Raw genomic sequence first — 22,387 nt, 5'->3', positions numbered from 1 at the left:
CAGCTGCCAGGGGAGGGACGGCTCCAGGAAGAAGGGGGGGGGGCGTAACTCAGGAAAGGTTAGAAAGGTTGTGGTAGTTGGGGACTCAATTATCAAGAGGACAGAGAGGGCAATCTGTAAAAAAGATCTCGTGAACCGAACAGTTTGTTGTTTACCAGGCGCCTGCGTTCGGCACATCGCAGATCTGGCAGACAGATTATTGTGTGGGGCTGGGGATGACCCAGCGGTCATGGTGCATGTGGGCACTAATGACAAAGTTAAAGGTAGGTGGAGGATCCTAAAGAACGATTTCAGGGACTTGGGTAATAGATTGAGGAAAGGACCTCCAAGGTGGTTTTCTCTGAAATACTGCCTGTACCTCGAGCCACACAGGAGAGGCAGAAGGAGATTAGGGAACTTAACAAGTGGCTGAGGAACTGGTGTAGGAAGGAGGGGTTTGGGTTCCTGGAGAACTGGGCTGACTTCTCAGTCGGCTACCGGCTCTTTAGTAAGGATGGGCTGCACCTTAATGGGGACGGTACAGCTCTTTTGGGGAGAAAGATGGCCACCAAGTTGGAGGGGCTTTTAAACTAGGAGACGGGGGGGAGGGCTCAGAAGTAGAGGCAGTTAGGAGGGATCAAAGGACTGAAGGCAGCTGTAGGGTCAGCAGCGACAGTAGGTCCACAACGTCAATTGGCAGGTCTGTGCGGGAGAACCTCAGACTAAACAGGAATAAACATAACCGCCAATCACGTTTAACTTCCGTAAAACTAAAAGGGGTATATGCTAATGCCAGGAGCCTAGCTAATAAAATGGATGAGTTGGAAATGTTAGTACATGAGGAGGACATAGACCTTGTGGGAATAGCGGAGACTTGGTTCGACCCCTCACATGACTGGCTGGCCAATATCCAAGGGTATTCGGTGTACCAGAAGGACAGGGTAGGAAAAAGAGGGGGAGGGGTATGTCTCTACGTCAAGAACAATGTAAAGGTGATTGAAAGGAGTGACATTACGGAAGGGATGAGTATGGAGTTAGAATCCGTATGGGTAGAACTCCATAGGGAAGGAGAAAAGGGAAAAGTAATTGTGGGGGTTTGCTATAGGCCACCTAAACAAGGGGAGGAGGTAGGGCTGGAATTTTTAGCACTTTTGGGTAAAGCGGCAAAGCTAGGATCAGTCATCATATTGGGGGACTTCAATTATCCCGACATTGACTGGGGAGAGGGGACTACACACTCACATAAGGGCCGTCTATTCACGGAAACCTTACTGGATAATTACATGTCACAGCTGGTGGATTCTCCTACTAGAGAAAACTCAATCCTGGATCTATTGATCACTAATGACCCAGACCTAATCTCGGAGGTAGGAGTCCAGGACAACCTGGGCTCTAGCGATCACAGGATGATCACATTTAGCGTAAATAACAATATAGCAAGGCAAGTGGGGAACATAAGAACCCTTAACTTAAGAAGGGCAGACTTTCCAAAATTGTACTCATTGATGGGAAGGGTAAACTGGGACCAAACCCTGGGATCCCTGACCACAGAGGAAAAATGGGAATGCTTTAGGAACATATTAAGCAAAGGCATATTGCAGTGCATTCCTATGGGAAATAAATTTAGAAGAAACAAAGCCAAACCTGGCTGGCTAAACCGTAGCGTTAAAAAACTTATTAGGGGAAAAAAAATTGGCCTTCAAGAAATATAAATCAGAGGGCACAGTATTGGCTTTCGACCAATACAAGGAGGCAAATAAGAAGTGTAAACACGAAATCAAGATGGCTAAAATAGACTTTGAGAGACAAATAGCGGAGGATAGTAAAAAAACCCAAAGAAATTCTTTAAGTATATCAACAGCAAAAAAACTAGGGCAGAGCATATTGCACACATAATTAACGATGATGGGAGGTACATAATTAACGATGATGGGAGGTTGGTTACGGAGGACACTAAAAAAGCAACCGTGCTGAATGCTTTTCTCTATCGCTCATTGACAGACGTAGTCTTCTTGATTCTCAAGAGCTGGGTTATGTTGTCTCCGCAGGAGTAGGACTAGGCAGAATGACAAAACGTTCTGGCTCCACCCTAGGGGGCAGTCCCTGAGGGTATATCCTCCCTCTCTCTGCTACAGGGAATCAGTTTTTTTCTGTCTAGTCAGGAGTAAGGACCTAAGCTCCTTGCTGGGATCTTTTGGTCCTGGCAAGACTTTTTTTCTTTAAGAAAAAGACATTTTTTAGGTAGTTTTCTCCAGTGTTTTTTTCCTGTGAGATCTTCAAGCAAAAATGCCGGACTGGGCGACACTTGTGGTCACCCCAGCCGGCCTACGAGCGCGTGCAGACCAGGCATTGCGCTTGGTCGGCCGCGACATATTCAAGTAAGTATGCGGGGCCGGGCGACGGGCTGGATGTGAGATCCAGTGGTCACCCCGGTTTCTGCCTAAAAGGCGCGTGCAGACCAGTGCGCTGAGTCGGCCGCGACGGAGTCCCAGTAAAGGGACTGACTTTGCGAGTTAAAGCTCGCTTGGACGCCAGGACCAGAGAGTCGAGGCGTCCACAAACCCCCACCCCGGTGGAGAGGGTATTATGAAGAGAGGGTGCCTGTCGGTTCGGTATGGTGAGTAAAACGTTCCCTTTTTTTCCTCATTTATGAGGCAGTATATATTATGGGCCCCTCCATATATGGTCAGTATATATCTGACACTTACAAGTCCCCCTTGTAATACAGCATGTGTTTGTGGGAAGTGGACTTGGTTCAAGAGCTAACACTCTACCCAGCAGACTGTAACATTACAGCAGACATAGGAGGTATAATCCTACCTTATGTGCAGTGTATCTCTGTAGATCCATATGTCACCTCTCAGGTAGAGGAGAACCAGAGTGCAGGTGGATGTGCTGGGAAGACGATATCGGCGGTCCGCCGCCATTTTGCCGTAGACCGAATACATATATGTCCTCAGGTCACGTCGGCCGCCATGTTTTTGGAGTCTTATGTCTCTTCTATGGGGGCGGCCATGTTTTGTGAGCCCAGCTTCCTCGTGGAGGGCTGGGAACGCCGGAAGGCGTACACAGGGGGCGGAGCCACGCCTTCTGCCCGGGAAAAAGCAAACAGCTCCTTCCAGTCTGTGTAAGACAGACGCTGGCTACAGTTTGTTGGAAACTGCACTGCATCGGTTGGTGAGCCTTGGGGGTCCCTCTCTCTCTCTCTCTGGGATCGAGAAGCAGGTACTCTGAGGGGCGCTATTGCGCTAGGGGGAGACACACAAAAAAAAAAAAAAAAAAGTTTTTTTGTTTATTGCTGGCAAAGTGTCCTGTATTAACATGGACCCTGTCACTCATGTATCTCCTCCGGATCCCCTCGAGGGGTCTGCGGGATCCTCCAGCACCCCATTGACAATTGAATCTTTGTCAGCTATTATGGAAACTTTTGTGTCCCGGGTGGAAGTGGCTTGTCAGGGACAGGGCGCAAGAAAGCGACCCCCGCCTAACCCCTTATTATCTGAAACCTCGGATTCAGACTCTGAGCCTATTTCTGCAGTTGCAGGTACTTCATCTGGTATTGGTGTCTCAGGTCCTGTCTCTTCAGACAGTGAGGAGGATGTTTCGGCATCTTCCATAGCCCGAGAGGAAGCGTTGGTAAACGCACTCATTGTATCTGTTCAAGAGACTTTAAGGTTACAGGGTATTCCATCAGAAATAGCTGAAACTGAGATCCCTTTTGGGACTAAAAAGCACATCAAAGTGGCAAAGGTTTTTCCATTGCCCAAATGTTTTGGCAATCCAATCGATGAAGAATGGCGTCTGCCAAAACGCACTTTTAATATTTCCAAACGCATTGACAGGCGTTATCCGTTTGAGGAAACCCTTATTAAGAAATGGACAGAACCACCTGTGGTGGATTCACCTATTGCTAGATTGAATAAAGCCACGGTTATTCCTTTAGAAGACGCTCCGTCTTTTAAAGATCCAGTGGATCGCAAGATAGAAGCTATGTCTCGCACCATGTTTTCCTTGATTGGATCAGCTTTCAGGCCAATAATTGCTATTGGTCTGGTTTCGCAGGCTGTAACTGAATGGACCAAGTGGTTACGCCGGGACTTAGAAGAAGTCCCTCAGGCGGTATCAGATTTGTTGGAACAAATGATACAGGGGTTACAGTTTGTATGTGATGCGGCGTTAGACGCCACTCCATTAATGGCGCGAGCATCAGTCTCAGCAGTGGTTCTCAGGCGTACACTGTGGCTAAAAGGTTGGATAGCCGACCAAGGTTCCAAAAAAGCATTGGCTAATATCCCCTTTTCAGGAGAGCGTCTATTTGGAGCCAACTTAGATGAGATCATTAAGGATCTCACCGGTGGAAAAAGCACCTTTTTACCGCAAAATTTTAAAGGTAAAGGAACTCGTCAAAGACGAGGGCCTTCTTTTTCTGCTCACAAGAGGTTTTTTCGTCCAGCGGGTGAAAAAACTAAGTCCTCCAAAGCTCCTGCAGGAGGCGTCAGGGGTCGGTGGTCGGGCAAGCAAAAGCCCGCCCCCTCCAGACCCGAAGATAAACCATCCAAAGCCTGAAGGTGCGCCCCCACCCATAACTGGGGTGGGGGGACGTCTTCGCCGGTTCCCGGATCCATGGCTTTCCAGAATCCCGGACAAATGGGTTTGCGAAGTCATAAGGTCAGGGTACAAGATCGAGTTTCGATCTCTCCCACCGGCGCGATTCTTCCCTTCCAATATCCGTCTATCCGCAGATCGTTTAGAAGATCTGCGGAGAGCAGTCACAGATTTACTACAACAAGGAGTGGTAGTCCACGTTCCTTGGACAGAACGGTTTCAAGGGTTTTATTCAAACCTGTTTACAATACCCAGGAAAGAGGGCAAAGTGCGTCCAATTCTGGACTTAAGAGCACTCAATTCTTTCGTCAACATAAGAAGATTCAGAATGGAGTCCATTCGCACGGTAGCAGCCTTCCTGCATCCAGGGGATGTCCTAGCGTCCATAGACATCAAGGACGCCTATCTTCACATTCCCATTTTCGCAGGACATCAGCGTTTTCTACGCTTTTCCGTAGAGGAGAACCACTATCAGTTTGTGGCGTTACCTTTCGGTCTCGCCACGGCTCCGCGGGTCTTCACAAAGGTGTTGGCCCCAATGTTGGCACTTCTGCGCCAAAGAGGTATATCGATTCTAGGTTACCTAGACGATCTTCTGCTTCATGCAGAATCTCCTCAGACCTTGCTACAAAACATAGAAATTACTATGATTTCTTTACAGGAATTCGGGTGGCTGGTGAACCAGCAAAAGTCATTTCTGGTTCCCACCCAGAGGCTCGAATATCTGGGTCTAATTCTAGACACAGTCAGGACGAGAGTTTTCCTTCCGGTAGGGAAACTTCGAAAGATTCAATCAGCAGTCCAGTTGTTACTGTCCAACAGCTGGTCTTCCCTTCGGACGTGCATGAGGGTTCTGGGGTTGATGGTGGCTTCATTCGAAGCAGTCCCATTTGCCCAGTCCCATACCCGAATTCTTCAGCAAGAGATTCTTCTCAGATGGAATCGGAATCCGGAATCCCTGGACAATCAGATACGATTGAGCAAACAGACCAGAGAGTCTCTGGTTTGGTGGCTTCGGTCTCCAATGCTCAGCCAGGGAAAGTCATTTCTGCCAATATATTGGACGATAGTGACCACGGATGCCAGTCTATCCGGATGGGGAGGAATTCTTGGTCAGTTATCTGTCCAGGGACTTTGGTCCCCGGAAGAATCCAGATTACCGATAAATGTATTGGAACTGAGAGCGATCAGACTTTGTCTGATTCACTGGACCGAGCAGCTCCAGGGCAGCCCGGTTCGGATCCAGTCGGACAATGCCACGGCCGTGGCTTATGTCAATCATCAGGGGGGCACCAAGAGTGTCCGAGCGGCCAAAGAAGTGGCTTGCATTCTTCGCTGGGCGGAACGATTTGTTCCAGCAATCTCTGCGGTGTTCATTCCGGGGGTGGAGAATTGGCAGGCAGATTATCTCAGCCGTCAGACCCTGGATCAGGGGGAATGGTCCCTCCATCCAGACGTTTTCCACCAGTTGTGCCTACGGTGGGGCACCCCGGATGTGGATCTGTTGGCATCACGATTCAACAGGAAAGTTCAGAGATTCGTGGCTCGCTCCCGCGATCCTCTAGCAGAAACCGCAGACGCACTGATCGCCCCATGGGGGCAATACCAGCTAATATATGCCTTCCCTCCTCTCGCGTTACTGCCAAGACTTCTTCGCAGGGTAGAGGAGGAAGGAATCCCAGTAATCCTGGTAGCTCCGGACTGGCCTCGTCGAGCTTGGTACGCCGACATGGTCAGACTGGTGGCGGACGTCCCATGGAGACTTCCTCTCAGGGAGGATCTACTGTCTCAGGGACCGATCTTCCATCCTGCTTTACGATCGCTGGCTTTAACGGCCTGGCTATTGAGACCCAGGTGCTGAAGGACAAAGGTTTGTCAGCTTCAGTTATTCCTACTCTAGTTGAAGCAAGGAAAGCGACTTCCAGAAAGATTTATCATCGCACATGGAAGTCCTACATTGCATGGTGTGAACCTTTAGGGTTCCGTCCTCGGTCTTATTCGATTAGTCGAATATTGGCTTTTCTGCAACAAGGGGTTGAGCAGAAACTGGCCTTGAGTACTATCAAGGGTCAGGTCTCAGCATTAGCCATCTTCTTTCAGAAGCCTTTGGCTACTCATTCCTTGGTGCGGAATTTCATCCAGGGGGTGCGACATCTGGCTCCGCCAGTGCACGCGCCGTTACCCCCCTGGGATCTTAATCTAGTGTTGTCGGTTCTTCAGAAACCTTCCTTTGAAGATATTAGGGAGATTCCTCTACCCACGTTGTCCCAGAAGGTGGCCTTCTTGGTGGCTATTACTTCTGCACGCAGGGTGTCAGAACTGGCCGCATTATCTTGTCGTTCACCATATCTGGTGGTTCATAGAGATAAGGTGGTTCTTCGTCCGAATCCATCCTTCCTACCAAAAGTAGTTTCAGAATTTCATCTGAATGAAGAAATTGTATTACCTTCCCTGTGTCCTAAGCCCAGTCATCCTCGGGAATTTGCTTTGCACTCCTTGGATGTGGTCCGGGCGATCAGGGTATACTTGAAAACGACAGACTCGTTTCGCAAGACGGATTCACTTTTTGTGATCCCAGATGGACCCAAAAAGGGGTTGCCTGCATCTGCCGCGACCATTTCCAGATGGATCAGACAGACGGTAGTACAGGCTTATTCTATTAAGGGTCGGGAGCCCCCGTTCCCTGTTAAGGCGCACTCCACTCGGGCACTTAGTGCGTCATGGGCCTTTCGCCATCAGGCGTCAGTGGTCCAGGTGTGCAAGGCGGCTACCTGGTCGTCGGTGCATACCTTCTCTAAACATTATAAAGTTGATGTAATGGCATCGTCTGATGCCTCATTTGGCCGCAAGGTTTTGCAGGCCGCAATTTGAGGAGACCAGTGGTCTACCTCGAGGGTTTTTTTCCGTTGGAAAATTTTTTTTTTCTTTTAGTCTCATTCTTTGTTTATAATGAGCCTTTAAAACTTCTAGTTTGGCACCGGTTGGGCCTACTAGATTGGATTTGATTTTGTCAATCCCACCCCTCATTTGTGGCACTGCTTCTGGATGTCCCAGCTCTTGAGAATCAAGAAGACTACGTCTGTCAATGAGCGATAGAGAAAAATGGATTTTTGTAAGAACTTACCGTAAAATCCTTTTCTCTTAAGCTCATTGACAGACGTAGTACCCGCCCCTCTATCATTGAGTTGGGTTGGGTTAATTTCTCTGTACTGCTTTAAACAGAACTGATTCCCTGTAGCAGAGAGAGGGAGGATATACCCTCAGGGACTGCCCCCTAGGGTGGAGCCAGAACGTTTTGTCATTCTGCCTAGTCCTACTCCTGCGGAGACAACATAACCCAGCTCTTGAGAATCAAGAAGACTACGTCTGTCAATGAGCTTAAGAGAAAAGGATTTTACGGTAAGTTCTTACAAAAATCCATTTTTTTCTCGTCAGTATTTACACAGGAAACTGAGGGGTACACTGACCATGACTGTATGGTTAGTAGTAATACACAGGACTTGCTGCCAAGGCTAACAGAGGGTGAAATCAGGGAAAGGCTGGATAAAATTAACACAAATAAATCAACAGGCCCGGATGGCGTACATCTGAGAGTACTCAAAGAACTTAGTAATACTATATCTAGACCACTGTTCCAGTTCTTCCAGGGTGGTGAGACCAATGGGATTAGTTCCCCTTTGTTTGGTGTCTGCAGAGGCGGTGGATTAGCAGTTTCCGGTAGGAACTCTCCAGGTTGTGTTTATCTTCCGGTTTGATGAGGCTAAAAGTCCTTCCGGTTGACCTGCGTGCTTTGCTATTGGTTTGCGATGCCTTGGTATGGAGCATAAATAGTTTGTGTGCGCTGTTCTGGCCGCGCCCCCAGTTGAAGTCAGGAAGTGACTAAACGTGTCAGGGCGTGGCCAGACGACACACCCAATCGTGGATCACGGCAGCGAAGGACTTCCGGGACTACCCGATCTGGCGTGGAGCCACACCAGAGTAGGAGTGGAGGCCCCGAACCTGCCGCTTACATGAGATAGGCTTATGACCATTTTATCACAAGTGAATGCAATGTATGTTGTTTTTCTTTAATAAAACCTTATCAGACGTATTGCACTAGTGGAGATATTCTTTATTTTCCACATATATGGGAGGAATTGAGGAAGAGGGCTACTGAACTGGATCTGGAACCATCCCTTGCTGCTATCTGCTTGTCCTATGGTTGCGTGTGGATTTGCTGTGTACATGCGAGGTGTGCTCATTTATGAGAGTAAGTGAGCATTGTGATCCGGTGAGTGGCCATTTCTTACTGTCCCCCTGCACTTGGTGGTGGATTAGCGGTGACCCTACCAGACTACACGAATTACTGGCGTCTTTTCAAGAACGTTTAGACCCTTGTTATTGTTGAAGATCTGGGTTTCAAAGGGACTGATGTTCATCTGTACTGTTGTAATAAGCTTGTGGGACTATTCACTAAATGCTGTGAGGATTGAGTCACTTACCACACTGTCATTTTAGGGGATTTCTGCAGTTTATTTCTAGAGACTTTTTTATATTGTTTCAAGCGCTAATATTATTTTTCTTACAATACACCGGACTTGCCACTATGGCTAACAGAGGGTGAAATCAGGGAAAGGCTGGACAAACTTAACACAAACAAATGACCAGGCCCGAATGGCGTACATCCGAGAGTACTCAAGGAACTCAGTAAGGTTATATCCAGACCACTGTTCCTGATCTTTGCGGACCGTATTAGGACAGGAGATGTACCAGGGGAGTGGAGGAAAGCAAACGTGATTACGATATTCAAAAAGGGTCAGAGGCATATACCGGGAAATTATAGGCCGGTCAGTCTGACATCAGTAGTATGTAAACTTCTGGAGGGGATGATAAGGGACTATATCGTAGAGTTTAAGGACAACAGCATCATCAGTAGTAACCAGCACGGGTTTACAAATGGGCGTTCTTGTCAAACCAATCTCTTAACATTCTACGAGGAGGTGAGCTGTGAGCTGGATAGGGGCAAACCAGTGGATGTGGTGTACCTAGATTTCGCTAAGGCGTTTGATACAGTTCCCCACAAGCGCTTAATTTATAAAATAAGGTCTGCAGGTATCGACAGCAGGGTTTGCTCTTGGATACGGAACTGGCTAAAAGGGCGTATCCAAAAGGTGCTAATAAACAGCGCATACTCAGACTGGTCTTAGGTAGTAAGCGGGGTCCCCCAAGGCTCAGTCCTAGGACCAACCTTGTTCAATTTATTCATAAACAGCATTGAGGACGGGATCAGTAGTTCAATATCAGTTTTTGCTGATGACACAAAATTAGGCAGGGCAATAACTGCACAGCAAGAAGCAGATATCCTACAGAATGACCTGGACAAAATAACGGAGTGGGCAACGACTTGGCAAATGAGGTTTAACGTGGAGAAGTGTAAGGTTTTGCACTTGGGGACTAGAAACATAAAAGCACAATACACGTTAGGAGGGGAACCCTTGGGGGAATCCAAAATGGAGAAGGATCTGAGAGTCTTGGTTGATGATAGACTAGGCAACAGCTTGCAATGTCAAGCAGCGGCTACCAAGGCTAGCAGAATATTAGCATGCATAAAGAAAAGGATGTTTTCCAGAGATAAGACTATAATCCTTCCACTTTATAAAACTCTGGTCCCACCGCATCTGGAGTATTCTGTCCAGTTCTGGTCGCCAGTCCTCAGAAGGGATGTGTTGGAGCTGGAGAGAGTACAGAGAAGGGCAACTAAACTAATTAGGGGATTGGAGGACCTTGATTATGAAGAGCGTCTCCAATCGCTTGATTTATTCTCCCTGGAGAAGAGACGCCTGAGGGGGGACATGATAGCAATTTTTAAATATCTCAATTGGGATCTCAGCTTAGAAAAAAAGCTGTTCAGTCGAAGGGATTGCATGAGGACTCGGGGGCACACAATGCGATTAGAGGAGAAGCGTTTTAACCTCAGGCAACGTGGGGGGTTCTTTACTGTTAGGGCCACAAGATTGTGGAATTCTATACCACAAGAAGTGGTTTCTGCAGGAAGTATGGTGGCTTTCAAAAGACTCTTAGACGTACATCTCAAGGATCAGAACATTCAGGGGTATGTGAGATGATTACAGCCACACACACCTACACAGGTTGAACTGGATGGACTATTGTCTTTATTCAACCTCACCTACTATGTAACTATGTAACTATGCAATAGGTCAGCTGAGAGGATTCCTTCATCCACCTCAAATGTGTGGGTGGGGAAATCTGTTTTTTTTTTTTTTTTTCATCAACCATCTATTGCCAGCTTTATTGCATACGTTTTCCTGCCTGCAGCAAAGTGTTGACAACAAAGGTATAGGGTTGTTTGTATATTGTGACATGCTTTGAAATGTATTCATTCTGATTATAAAATTACAAATAGGGTGGTAGTAAAATGAACTTTGTCCATTCAACCAAAAAATACAATGATCAGTTTTGGGTATTTCTTTAATTGTAATTACAACTGAGCCAAGTGTATTTTTTTAGTATATAAAATCAAACATACTTCAAATTGTACCTTTGTGTGTTTCCTCCTCATATAGGTCTTTTTGACTATCCATTATGCACCATTGGTTAACTCTTTGGCTGATGTTATTCTAAATGGAGACCTTTCAATGTTTTCTTCCAAACCAGAACACAATGTTCAGCAGGGTTCTGTAAGTAGAAATCAAATTTTTCCTTTTAACTTTTCTTAGTGAAATACAAAGACACGAGTAAAGAACTTCTTCATTTTTTTTTTTTTTTTAATATTTGTCATTTTTATTGAGATTTTTCAAAATAGTATCTGGATTACAGAATCCAATCAGATGATTACAAATGTACACGGACAGAGCACAAAACATTGATTCATATCACATGGCTTCAGTCGTGTTACGAGATCAGGGTTAAAGTGGTTGTTACCTTTCATACATCTTTCACTGGCAGCCCCTCTGTTTTATCCACGTGACTGGCCTGAATGTAGCTGCAAAAAAAGTATTTAGAGGCATCATTTATACAAAAAAAAAAAAAAAAACACTTATACAGTGCATTATCCCTGGATAAAACAGAGACTGCCAGTGACTATTATTAAACTGTACGGATAGCAGCAGGAAAGGGGGGGCGAGACACAGAGATGGAGCTGACAGGCCGGGGGGGGGGGGGAGAGGTGAGGGGGCAGATGAGGACAGGAGAGCTGCAGATGACAGAGGCACGCAGGCGGACCACGGTGATGAGAGCTCAGCAGCCTGGATTTTTGTGGTCAGGACACAGAGGGGGACAGAAAAAGTGTCAGGATCAGCCAGGTTTTTACTGCTTGGAGAGGGGCAGATTAGACAGCACAAGCACTGTGCTGTTTAACCTGCTGTAAGGGAACATCAGATCACTTTTTTTTAGGGTTACAAACAATTTAAGTACCAATGCAGCAAAAGCCAATGGGAAACCATTAAAGACACCATAAGATGTCTGAATTTCCAGAAATGAGATTAGAAAAAAAGAAAGAAAGAAGTAAAACTATCTCACTAATGGATAAAAAGTAAAAATGGTAGGGAATGGTGCACACCAGTTTAGGAGACTTATTCCAATTGTAAAATATATAAGGAAGGAGAGTCATCTGAAGGGATGAAAGTTACTTAAGAGAGACCATAGGATGAGCTGTCCCAATATTGCCTTATATAATTAAAATGTTCCAATTGTTCATTCATTTTAGCCATGAGATATTCAAATTGTCATCTGCTGTGTTGTTGTGGAAGTTAGTTTTGGGTTAGAGTAACAACTATTCTTCATTGTTGGAGAATAAGTTGTCTGGTCGCAGTTAGGATTTGTGTTCTTAATCTTTAGGTATTTTTAGATATTCCTAGGAATGGTTGTCCAAAAAGGCAATGTATAGGGTGTAAGGAGATGGTTAACCCAGCACCAGTTCTATTGTCTGTGCCAAAAGGCTTGGATAAAGGAACATTTGCAAAAAAAAATTGTGCAATAATGTACCCATATCCTGACCACATCCTCAGCAGTCTTTAGATATTGTCAGATCCTTGGAGTGGAAGACTTCAGGTGTCCTTTACCAAAACATCACACGCTTATATATATTTTCTTTGTAGATCACACAAAGGGAGGATTTAGCTGCTATTGCCCAGATTTAAGCTCACCAAGTCAGAGAAATAGTATGTTGTGGAGCTTTTTCCCATTTTGCCATAGTATTGATGATGTTCTGTATGTGACATGTAGAAGTTTGTACAAGGAAGAGATCAGCCCTTGTAGGCCCTTGTGTACATATGAATTCAAATTTCGTAGAGCGTTTGAATGTTAGTGAGGGTTGTGTAGTTAAAAAGTAGTGTCCAAGCAGTAAATAAGTGGAGGGGGGCTGCTAATTTATTTTTAGACCTGAGGTCAGCAAAGGAATAAAATTTACAAGTAGTTGGATTGATAAGGTGCCAGAGGTAAAATATTTTAATATGGTCCCAAGGTAGCATTTGAAGTGTGGACAGACTATCGCGGATGTCTGGATTTTTATAAGACACCATACAAGAGACAATTTTCTTCCATATCTGGAATGTAAAGGCCATAGGGACCAGGAAACGGTGGTGCAAAGGAGCGCAACAACTATCGTTGTTATACCAGAGAATTGAGTTGAGGTGTGTATGATACACATGACCTTGTTTTATCTCCCTCCAGCAGTTTGAAGTGTTTTGGGGTGAGATCAGTAATTTAGATGGAAAAAATGTGCTGCATAATAATTAACACTGGAGCTTTCAGTCCACCTTTTGTTTGAAGTGGAAGTACCCTTCTATTAATTTTAGCTACAGAAGCTGCCATCTTGGTCTTTGTTTAATCTTCAGCTGCCACGATGCTACATGTGATCATTTATGACACCAACCATTGGATGGTTTGACAGTGTTTGGTTGAGAGCACAACCAAAGTGACAGTTACATTCCCAACACGTGCTGGGAATGTAACTGTTTTTTTTTAAACTAGTAAATCAATTGGTTTACTTCCACTTTAAGGAGTGGAGAACAGAACTGGCAATTCTGTGTGGCTTAAATTGCCATATAAATTTGGTAAAAGCTTTTAGGAGATTACACAACTGCATTTGTGGAATTTGGTTTGGGAACTTGGGAAGAATAGACATCTTAGGTGTTGTAATGCATCCAAATAGAAGTAAGTTGTAACTGTCCCGCTGTTTTATGAACGTATAGCGGAACTTCACTCAAAAGGGGAAGTTCCACTTTGAAGTGATTGTACAGGCACTACCTTCATGCATTCAATGTGTGTGTCCCGTAAAACTTTTGCATTTTGTTTTTTTTAAGGGGCCTGGAAAGCATTGCGCCAGCGATCAGAAGGTCGCTGATGCAATGCAGGTCTCCTGCAGACTGTCAGTGTAAGCTGTCTGCTTCACACTGGCAGGAAGAACTACTACAGCGTTAAACAGCGTCATGGTAGTTCATGAGAGCTACAAGCCGACATCTGCAAAGAACACTGCATGAATGATGTGGCCGTGTGGGCAGGGCATGGACGCGTTTTGTTTAGATTGTGTCAGCGAGCAGGGGGAGAAAATCCCCAGCTCCCTGCCAAAAAGGGGGATCAGAGGAGTGCAGGGGCTAGTACATTTGTAACCTGTTACATACTGAATATGGCTGCAACCTGTTACAAAATGTGAACTCGTAATTTAACTCTTTTGCTGCCAGGCCCTGCTTTCCACTTTTAAACTCAGCTGGCCAGAGCATTTTTGCAATTTTGCCATTGCTTTTTTATTTTTCTCCTATTGCTTTCAGGGTTTTTAAAAGACCCCTGAACAATATATTTTCTGAAAGCACCTGACCAGTAGACTAAAAAGAAGGTGCTAATGATTTTTAAAGCCCTGCAATATTTGCGCAAAAGTTTATCATAACTATATTTTAACAAAAGAAATCACTAAAGTCATTAATGGCAGATGCAAACACAGCACATTTTCCAAAATTCCTGCTGAGTTCCTACTAAATATCAAAGCTTAACCTTTACAATTGCACCTATTTGCAAAATGGTGAAAATCAAATGTAAGCAAAAATGTAACTAACCAAGTTTCTCTAAAAATGTAGAGGTATTTATTGTTCACTTACAACTTTCAGTTTGTTAAATACCCCTTAAACCATATATTTTGTAAAAGCTCATAAGCAGTAGAATAAAAGAAGTTGCTACAGATTTTTTTTAGGCCCCACAATAGTTGCGCAAATGTTTATCTAATCACTATTTTAACTAAAAAATACAAAAATTCGTATTTGCACACAAAGCCACTTAAACAATTCCTGCTAATTTACTACTGAAGCCTCGCTCAATGGGGCGTGCTAAAGCATAATCCCATGGAGGGATGTGTTTACCCCCCCAGGGATGCCTAGGTTTCTCTATCGTCCATTGACAGACGCAACCTCATCTTCATGAGCTGAAAGGGTTATGCTTCTCCCATCAGGAGTAGTCTAGGCAGGAAAAAATTAAATGTTCACCCCCACGGGGCTGTCCCCATGAGCATGACACACACACACTCAGCTCAGCAAACCAATTTGTTTCTGCCTACAGAAGTAGCAGGACCTAGGTTTTTTTTTATTCTTTTCTGAATATTTTAATGTATTTCTCTTTACACACTTGCTAGCTAGTGTTCAGGGTGATTTTTCCTGGTGATATAAAAACAATGCCAACTGGGGCTTCACACTGGATAATCTAGATCCTTATGGTCCCCCCAGCCTGGTCTACGAGCGTAAGCAGGTTATAGTCCCGCACTAGGCCTAGCCACGACGGTCCCCCTTTTCTGGATGGGGACTAGCCTGTGAGCGGATGCCTCGCCAGGACGCGAAGACCTGGAACGCCTTGAGTTGCAGCGGTATCCCTCGGCTGGCAGCACCCCCACTTTGGATGGGAAGAGGTCTGCCCGGAGCGGAGCCCACCCGGTCCATGGTATGGTGAGTAAATGTGTGCCCCTGCTGACCTTGGGGGGATGTGGGCCCTCTCCTGGGGATAGTGGGATTTTTACCTCCTGAAAGATCCCCCTGGCCTGCCCGTTGCCCAATCTGTGTGTTTATCCCCCTTTTCCAGTTCCAGCGGGGGTGCTATGTGTCTGGGGCGCCTGGCGCACTGAGGGGGTAGTATGGTACTTCTGGGCTTGCTGGTTCTTGTTGTGGATCCTTGAGACCTCATGGTGTCGGTCCCTGGCCGCATGGCTCGCCGTGGGCGCCGCCATCTTAAATGTGGGCAATGTAGATTTTTCCCCATTGACTTGTAATGGGGCATTCATTTTTCCTGAGCTTCTTATTACATTGGGCATCCATGTTTGTGTAGTCCTTGGTACTGCACTGAGCAGCGTGACCTTTTTACATTCAGGCAAGATCACTTCCTGTGCTCTGCTTCCTGCTGCTGGGGAGGTAATTTCCTGTCTTCTCTCCATGCTGCTGAGAATGATTAGGAGGTCTTTTCTCTTAGGTGGCACAGAACTGGGGTCTTTTCAGGCATATCCCTGCACACTCTGCTGTTAGTGTAGTTTAAAGGGGGACTCTGCAGACCTCTGCCATCAATGGTGGAACCTTGATCGGTGCTTCTTAATGCGACAGTACTCCAATTTTTTGTATCTTGCAATATGGAGTCCTAGACTGTGTATTCACCCTCAGACCCACTCTGTGCGACTCCCGGACAGTCCGGATCACAGTCGCAGGCTGCAATTTCGGCAGCTCTGGAAAGCCTGGTGACACAATTTTTTAGTCATAAAAAAGGTCGATAGCCGGGAACGGCCGCTGCCTACTCTATCTTGCGTGGTGTCCTCTGATTCAGAGGCTGATGAGGTTGCCCCGGATGCTCCACCACCTGGGGGGGGGGGTCACTGTCTTCGCAGTCAGATGGTGAGGAGGACCGGTCCTTTTCAGCTGCAGTGCAGGAGCACACTTTGGTGGAAGCCCTGATTGTTTCAGTGTGGGAAACTTAAAAAAATTAAATTGGCTGATGAGCCCACACTGGCAGGGACACAGGTGGCTTTTGGCTCCTCAAAGTCTCAGAAATCTGGCAAGGTTTCCTCTTGTCCCGACACTTTCACGATATTGTGCCTGACCAATGGTGGTGCGATAAGCACGTGTTAGTGGTGCCAAAATGCTTTAAACACCGTTATCCTTTTTCCTAAAGTGGACCATCCTGTTTCCAGGTTGAAAAAATCTACCATTGTGCCTGTGGAATATTCTCCTGTTTTTACTGAGCCGGTGGATACGTGGGGGGAATCCCTTTTCCACCATCTTCACGTGTTGGCAGGTTCCCCTTTGAAACCTGTTTTTGTGTCTTTTTTAGTCTCACAGATGGTGACGGAATGGATTAGGGGTTTGAAGGGAATTTTGGACACCAAAGCTGTTCCCCCGGAACAGCTGGAACTTTTGGACCAGGTGCTCCAGGCACTGGTGTTCCTGGGTGATGTGTCTATGGATGCGGCTCCCCTGGTGGCCAGGGTTTCGGCTGTGAGAATTGCTTTAGGACGCATGGTTTGACTGCAGAGCTGGTTGGCTGACCAGGCTTCTAAGCCAACCCTGACTGATCTCCCTTTTTCTGGGAGAGCGTTTGTTTTGGGACTCACTGGATGAGTTGATCAAGGGTTTGACTGACGGGACGAGTACTCTTCTTCCTCAATCCACCATCGGTAAGACACCTCGTACTAAGCGGGGTCCTTCCTTTTCTGCTCACAGACATTTTTTTCGTGCCTCAGGGATGCAAGAAAAAGGTAAGCCATTCAGAGCTTCTGGAGGGACAAAAAAGCATTGGGGCAAGCCCAAGGCCAGTCGGTCCAGTGCTACTGTCAAGTCCTCTTCAGCATGAAGAGGCGCCCTCGCCCATGTCAGGGGTGGGGGAATAAAATCACAATAAATACCCCGCGCCCTTACATAAGCAGCAAACTCCAAACACTGGTATGTTAAAACTGTATGTATATAAAAAAGAGTTCCGCTAAAACAATTGAATAAAGATCCCAACAGTCCACATGCATTCAATCACTTGAAGATGTTGGCGTACAGGATGATGGTAAGTTCTAGCAATAGTTCAAAATTGCAATGCTTAGAGATGTATAATAGCACACTTATAGGTCATCCACCCAGGTGTTTGATCAATATAAACAAAGGTGAGTTCCCAGCCACCACATACTGCCTCTTAAAAGACGATGGTGGGTTTGGAGCAGTGAGTGGTTAAGGACCACTGCAACCTCTTTCCAGAACCGTGCAGCTCACAATACTCCCAAAGCCAAAACGTGGATACCAGGTAGTTGATACAAAAATCCTCTCAGAATCCAGTCCTCAGATGTGGTGACTGCATTAGTTCTCTTTTTTCAGGCTTTGCTCCTTTTCACATGGTGATCCTGCCGGTAACAAACTTCTTGTCCTTTCCACTTTTCCTGAGACTTTGTCAAGTATGCTGATATTACTGTAATATTCCTTATATCCGGTTAGCAGAAAAATGGTTAGTGTTGAGCGGACACCGAGCCCCGGGCTTCCCGGGGGATGGAGACATCATTATCATCGATGTCTCCATCCCCCATCGATGTCTCCATCTTCACCTGTCTCTGGGGCGTTTGAAGGATCTGCGGAAGGCTGTGCAAGATCTCCTCCCTCAAAGGGGGATTGTGCAGGTTCCTACGCAGGAACGCTCTCAAGGTTTTCTATTCAAAACCTGAGCAAGTTGCGTCCAGTCCTGGACCTCAAGGCTCTGAACCGCTTTGTGCGGGTGCAGAAGTTTTGAATGGAGTGGCATCTTTGATTTAGGGAGATTTTCTGGCCTCCATCGATATCAAAGATGTGTATCTCCACGTCCCTATCTTTGAGGGAGATCTGCGATTCTTCCGCTTTGCGGTGGCAGAGTAGCATTTTCAATTTGTGGCGTTACCCTTTGGTCTCGTCTCTGCTCCCAGAGTGTTTACCAAGGTCCTGGCCCCTGTGCTGGCCTTGTTACGTCGGCAAGGTATCTCAGTTGTGGGATATATGGACGATCTCCTGTTGCGAGTATTCTCCAACTTGGATCTGTTGGGCAACATCTCTATCACGATTCAGGCCCTTCAAGAATTCTGGTGGACGATCAATTTAAAAATATCTACTCTGACGCCATCCATATGGGTCCCTTATCTGGGGCTGACTCTCGTCTCTAATCTGGCAAGGTTCTTTCTCCCCTTGGACAAGCTTCAGAAGCTGCAAAATGCAGTCCAGTTGCTGATGGAGACCGATCAGTCCTCCTTGCGGGCCTGCATGAGGGCTCTGGGTCTGATGGTCTCGGCCCTCGAAGCAGTCCCGTTTGTTCAGTCTCCCTCAAGAGCGTTGCAGAAGGATATTCTGGCGAAATGGAACAGGGATCCTTGGTCAGGGACCTGAAAATTCGGTTGAGCCATATCATAGAGTCGGCTCTGTCTTGGTGGCTCCAGTCACCTGTCCTTTGCTAGGGTAAGTCTTTCCTGCCATTGTTTTGGATGTTGGTCACCACGGATGCCAGCCTGTCAGGCTGGGGTGTAGTGCTGGGGAACCTCTGTGCCCAGGGGATTTGAGCGACGGAAGGGTCTTCCTTGCCGTTCAAAATTCTGGAGCTGAGGGCAATCAAACTCTGCCTGCTTCACTGGACAAATCGGCTACACGGCTCTCCTGTTCGGATACAGTTGGATTGGGTAGAAGCCAATTTTCCTTCTCTTTCCGAAGTCCACATTCCGGGTGTGGAATATTAGCAAGTCAAATTACCCGAGTCTTTAGGTGTAGGATCCAGGGGAATGGCACCTTCGTCTGGAGGTGTTTTCATCTCCTGTGTGCCCGGTGGGGGACTCCGGAGGTGGATCGGTTTGCGTCTCGCCTCAACAGAAAAGGCCAACAGTTTGTGGCCAGGTCTCAAGATCCTCTGGCCGACGCCACAGACGTTCTGGTGCCACCTGGGAACCAGTATCGCCTGATCTAAGCCTTCTGTCTGCTCGTATTCCTGCCAAGGTTTCTTCGCTGGTTGGCGGTGGAAGGCATTCCGGTCATCCTGGTGGCACCAGACTGACCTCAGCGGTCTTGGTACACAGACCTGGTAGGCATGGTCATGGATCCCCCGCTTGCTTTCTATAGCTAGGGTTTTGGCCTTTTTACAAAAAGGGGTTGAGCAGCGCTTGGCGTTGGTTACTATCAAGGGCCATTTTCCGGCCCTTACTATTTACTTCCAACGTCCATTGGCTACTTATAGTTTGATTCACACCTTCGTTCAGGGGGTGTGTCATCTGGCCCCTCCGAGGAGATCTCCGTTACCGGAGTGGGATCGTAATCTAGTTTCTCTGTCGCTCATTGACAGACGCAGTCCTCTTGATTAATATCAAATTGGGTTATACTGCCCTGTACAGGAGTAGGACACTAGGCAGAAGGAAAACGTTCTGGCCACACCTTAGGGGCAGTCCTAGAGGGTATATCCTCTCTCTCTCTGCTACAGGATGTTAGTTTTTTTCTGTCTAGTCAGGCGAGGGGCTGGATGTTAAGATCCAGTGGTCACCCCAGTCAGCCTACAAGCGCGTGCAGGCCTTAGCTCCGCGCTGGGTCGGCCGCGACATAGTCCCACTGGACGGGGACTGGCCCTGCGAGTTAAACGTCTCGCCGGGACGCCGACGACCAGTTGGAAACTGAGTCGCGGCGTCCGCATTGGTCGAAAGCCCCCCCCCCCCACCTCGGTGGAGAGGGGTTCTGTTAGGAGTGGGTGCCCGCCGGTTCCGGTATGGTAAGTAGTATGTTCCCCCTCTCCCCTGTCGGGTTTTGGGAATAGACACTGGCCCCCCTGTGGATGGTCAGACCCTTTTGATCCTGGGTCCCTCCTCTATCCTATAGCATGTGTCACAGATCTCCCTCTTGAGTGTGATTTGGTGAATAAGAACCAGGAGGCTTGGTTTGGGAGCTGACTATCGGAAGTCACTGTATGAGTGGGCACTGTAAAGGGACCATGACTGAAGTCAGTGGCTGGCATTACTGTTTAGGATGGCCATGTAAGAGGGTGATATGATCCTACCTTATACATAAGGTTGCAGTTGCCTGGACTACCGCCATCCGCCACCGCCATCCTCCCGCAGGCCGCCATCCTCCCGCAGGCCGCACAGGCCGATGCCTGCCTTCCGCAGGCCGCACGGTGTAGCAGGCCACTGCCATCTTTCCACAGGGGCAGCCGCCATCCTCCCGCAGGTCGCGCGGGGCCGCCATCTTGGCGTAGCCTCGTGTCTCCGGCATGGGGGCGGCCATTTTGGAGATGACCAGCTACCTCGAGGAGTAGCAGGGGAAGCGCCGGAAGGCGTGTAAAGGGGTGGAGCCGCCTCCTTTACCCGGGAAAATGATCCAAAAGACTTCCTGTCTGTAAGGGACAGCGCTGAGAGCAGTTTGGTAGAAGCTTCTGTGCATCAGGTGGTGAGCCCTTGGGGTCTCTCTCTCTCTCTCTGTGGGGGTCCGAAGCAGGTAACACTGAGGGGCGCTGGGGGATTCCAAAAAAATAAAAGTTTTTTTCTTTGCATTTTTTTTTTGCTTGCTGGCAAGTGTCTTGGATTAATCATGGACCCTGCCACACATGTATCCCCACCTGATCCCCTCGAGGTGGCCGCAGGACCCTCCAGTGCCCCACTTATGATTGATGCATTATCAGCAGTTTTGGAGTCTTTGGTATCCCGGGTGGAGGTGGCCTGTCAGGGACGGGGGCAAGAAAGCGACCCCCGCCTACCCCTATTTCATCTGACACTTCAGATACGGATTCTGAGCTTGTCACTGCAGCTGCAGGTCCCTCTTCTGGGGCTGCTGTCTCGGGTATGGTCTCCTCAGACAGTGAGGAGGACGTTTCTGCCTCCGCCATAGCACAAGAAGAAGCGTTGGTGGACGCACTAGTTGTGTCTGTCCGGGAAACCTTAAGTCTTGAGGTTACTCCGGCAGAGGTAGCTGACACTGAAATTCCTTTTGGTACTAGCAAGCCTACCAAAATGGCGAAGGTTTTTCCCTTGCCCAAATGTTTTGGTAATTTAATTAAAGAAGAATGGGGTCGTCCGAAACGAACCCCTGCTATTTCCAAACGCATTGCTAGGCGCTATCCGTTTGAGGAATCCCTCCTTAAAAAATGGACGGTACCACCAGTGGTGGACTCACCGATTTCCAGACTAAATAAAGCCACTGTTATCCCGTTGGAGGACGCTCCGTCCTTTAGGGATCCGGTGGATCGAAAAGTGGAAGCGGAATCCCGCTCCATTTTTCCCTGATAGGGTCAACCTTTAGGCCAGTGGTTGCCATTGGTTTAGTTTCACAAACATTGACAGAATGGACCAAATTGTTATGCCGTGACCTAAAGGGGAGAAGTATCCCCCCGGCAGTATCCAATTTGATGGAGCAGATTATACAAGGACTACAGTTCATCTGTGACGCCGCCCTGGACGCCACTCCCTTGTTAGGGCATTCATCGATTTCAGCAGTGGTCCTCAGACGCGTGTTGTGGTTAAAGTGCTGGTCGGCGGATCAAGGCTCCAAAAAAGCTTTGGCTAATCTCCCTTTTCAAGGGGATCGCCTGTTTGGGGCCACCTTGGATGAGATTATAAAGGATCTCACTGGGGGCAAGAGCACTTTTTTGCCACAGACTGCTAAGGGTAAAGGACCTCGTAACAGGCGAGGACCTTCCTTTTCCGCTCATAAAAAGTTTGTTCGTTCCGCTGGGGCGGGCGATAAGGGGAAGCCCTCCAAAGCTTCTTCAGGGGGTTTCAAAGGGCGCTGGTCGGGTAAACAAAAGTCCGGCTCAGCCAAACCTGAAGATAAGACCAATACAGCCTGAAGGTGCGCCCCCATCTCTGGGGTGGGGGGAC

At 47.3% G+C, this 22,387-nt stretch overlaps 1 protein-coding gene across 2 annotated transcripts in view; it reads left to right on the top strand.

The window, feature by feature from the left end:
- CLEC16A (C-type lectin domain containing 16A) overlaps positions 1 to 22,387 on the top strand; it is a 1,483,716-nt gene that overhangs the window by 638,409 nt on the left and 822,920 nt on the right. For both annotated transcript variants that reach the window (XM_082262146.1, XM_082262145.1), the window contains exon 9: positions 11,148 to 11,261. In XM_082262146.1, the coding sequence (XP_082118272.1) occupies positions 11,148 to 11,261 (114 nt within the window). The remainder of the gene's footprint in view (positions 1 to 11,147; positions 11,262 to 22,387) is intronic.

Source organism: Pelophylax lessonae (assembly GCF_965119305.1).
Source record: "Pelophylax lessonae genome assembly, chromosome: 6".
In the NCBI taxonomy this organism is placed as follows: Eukaryota; Metazoa; Chordata; class Amphibia; order Anura; family Ranidae; genus Pelophylax; species Pelophylax lessonae.
The sequence above is the reverse complement of the archived record's forward strand: the minus strand, read 5'-3'. Positions and strand labels throughout refer to the sequence as shown.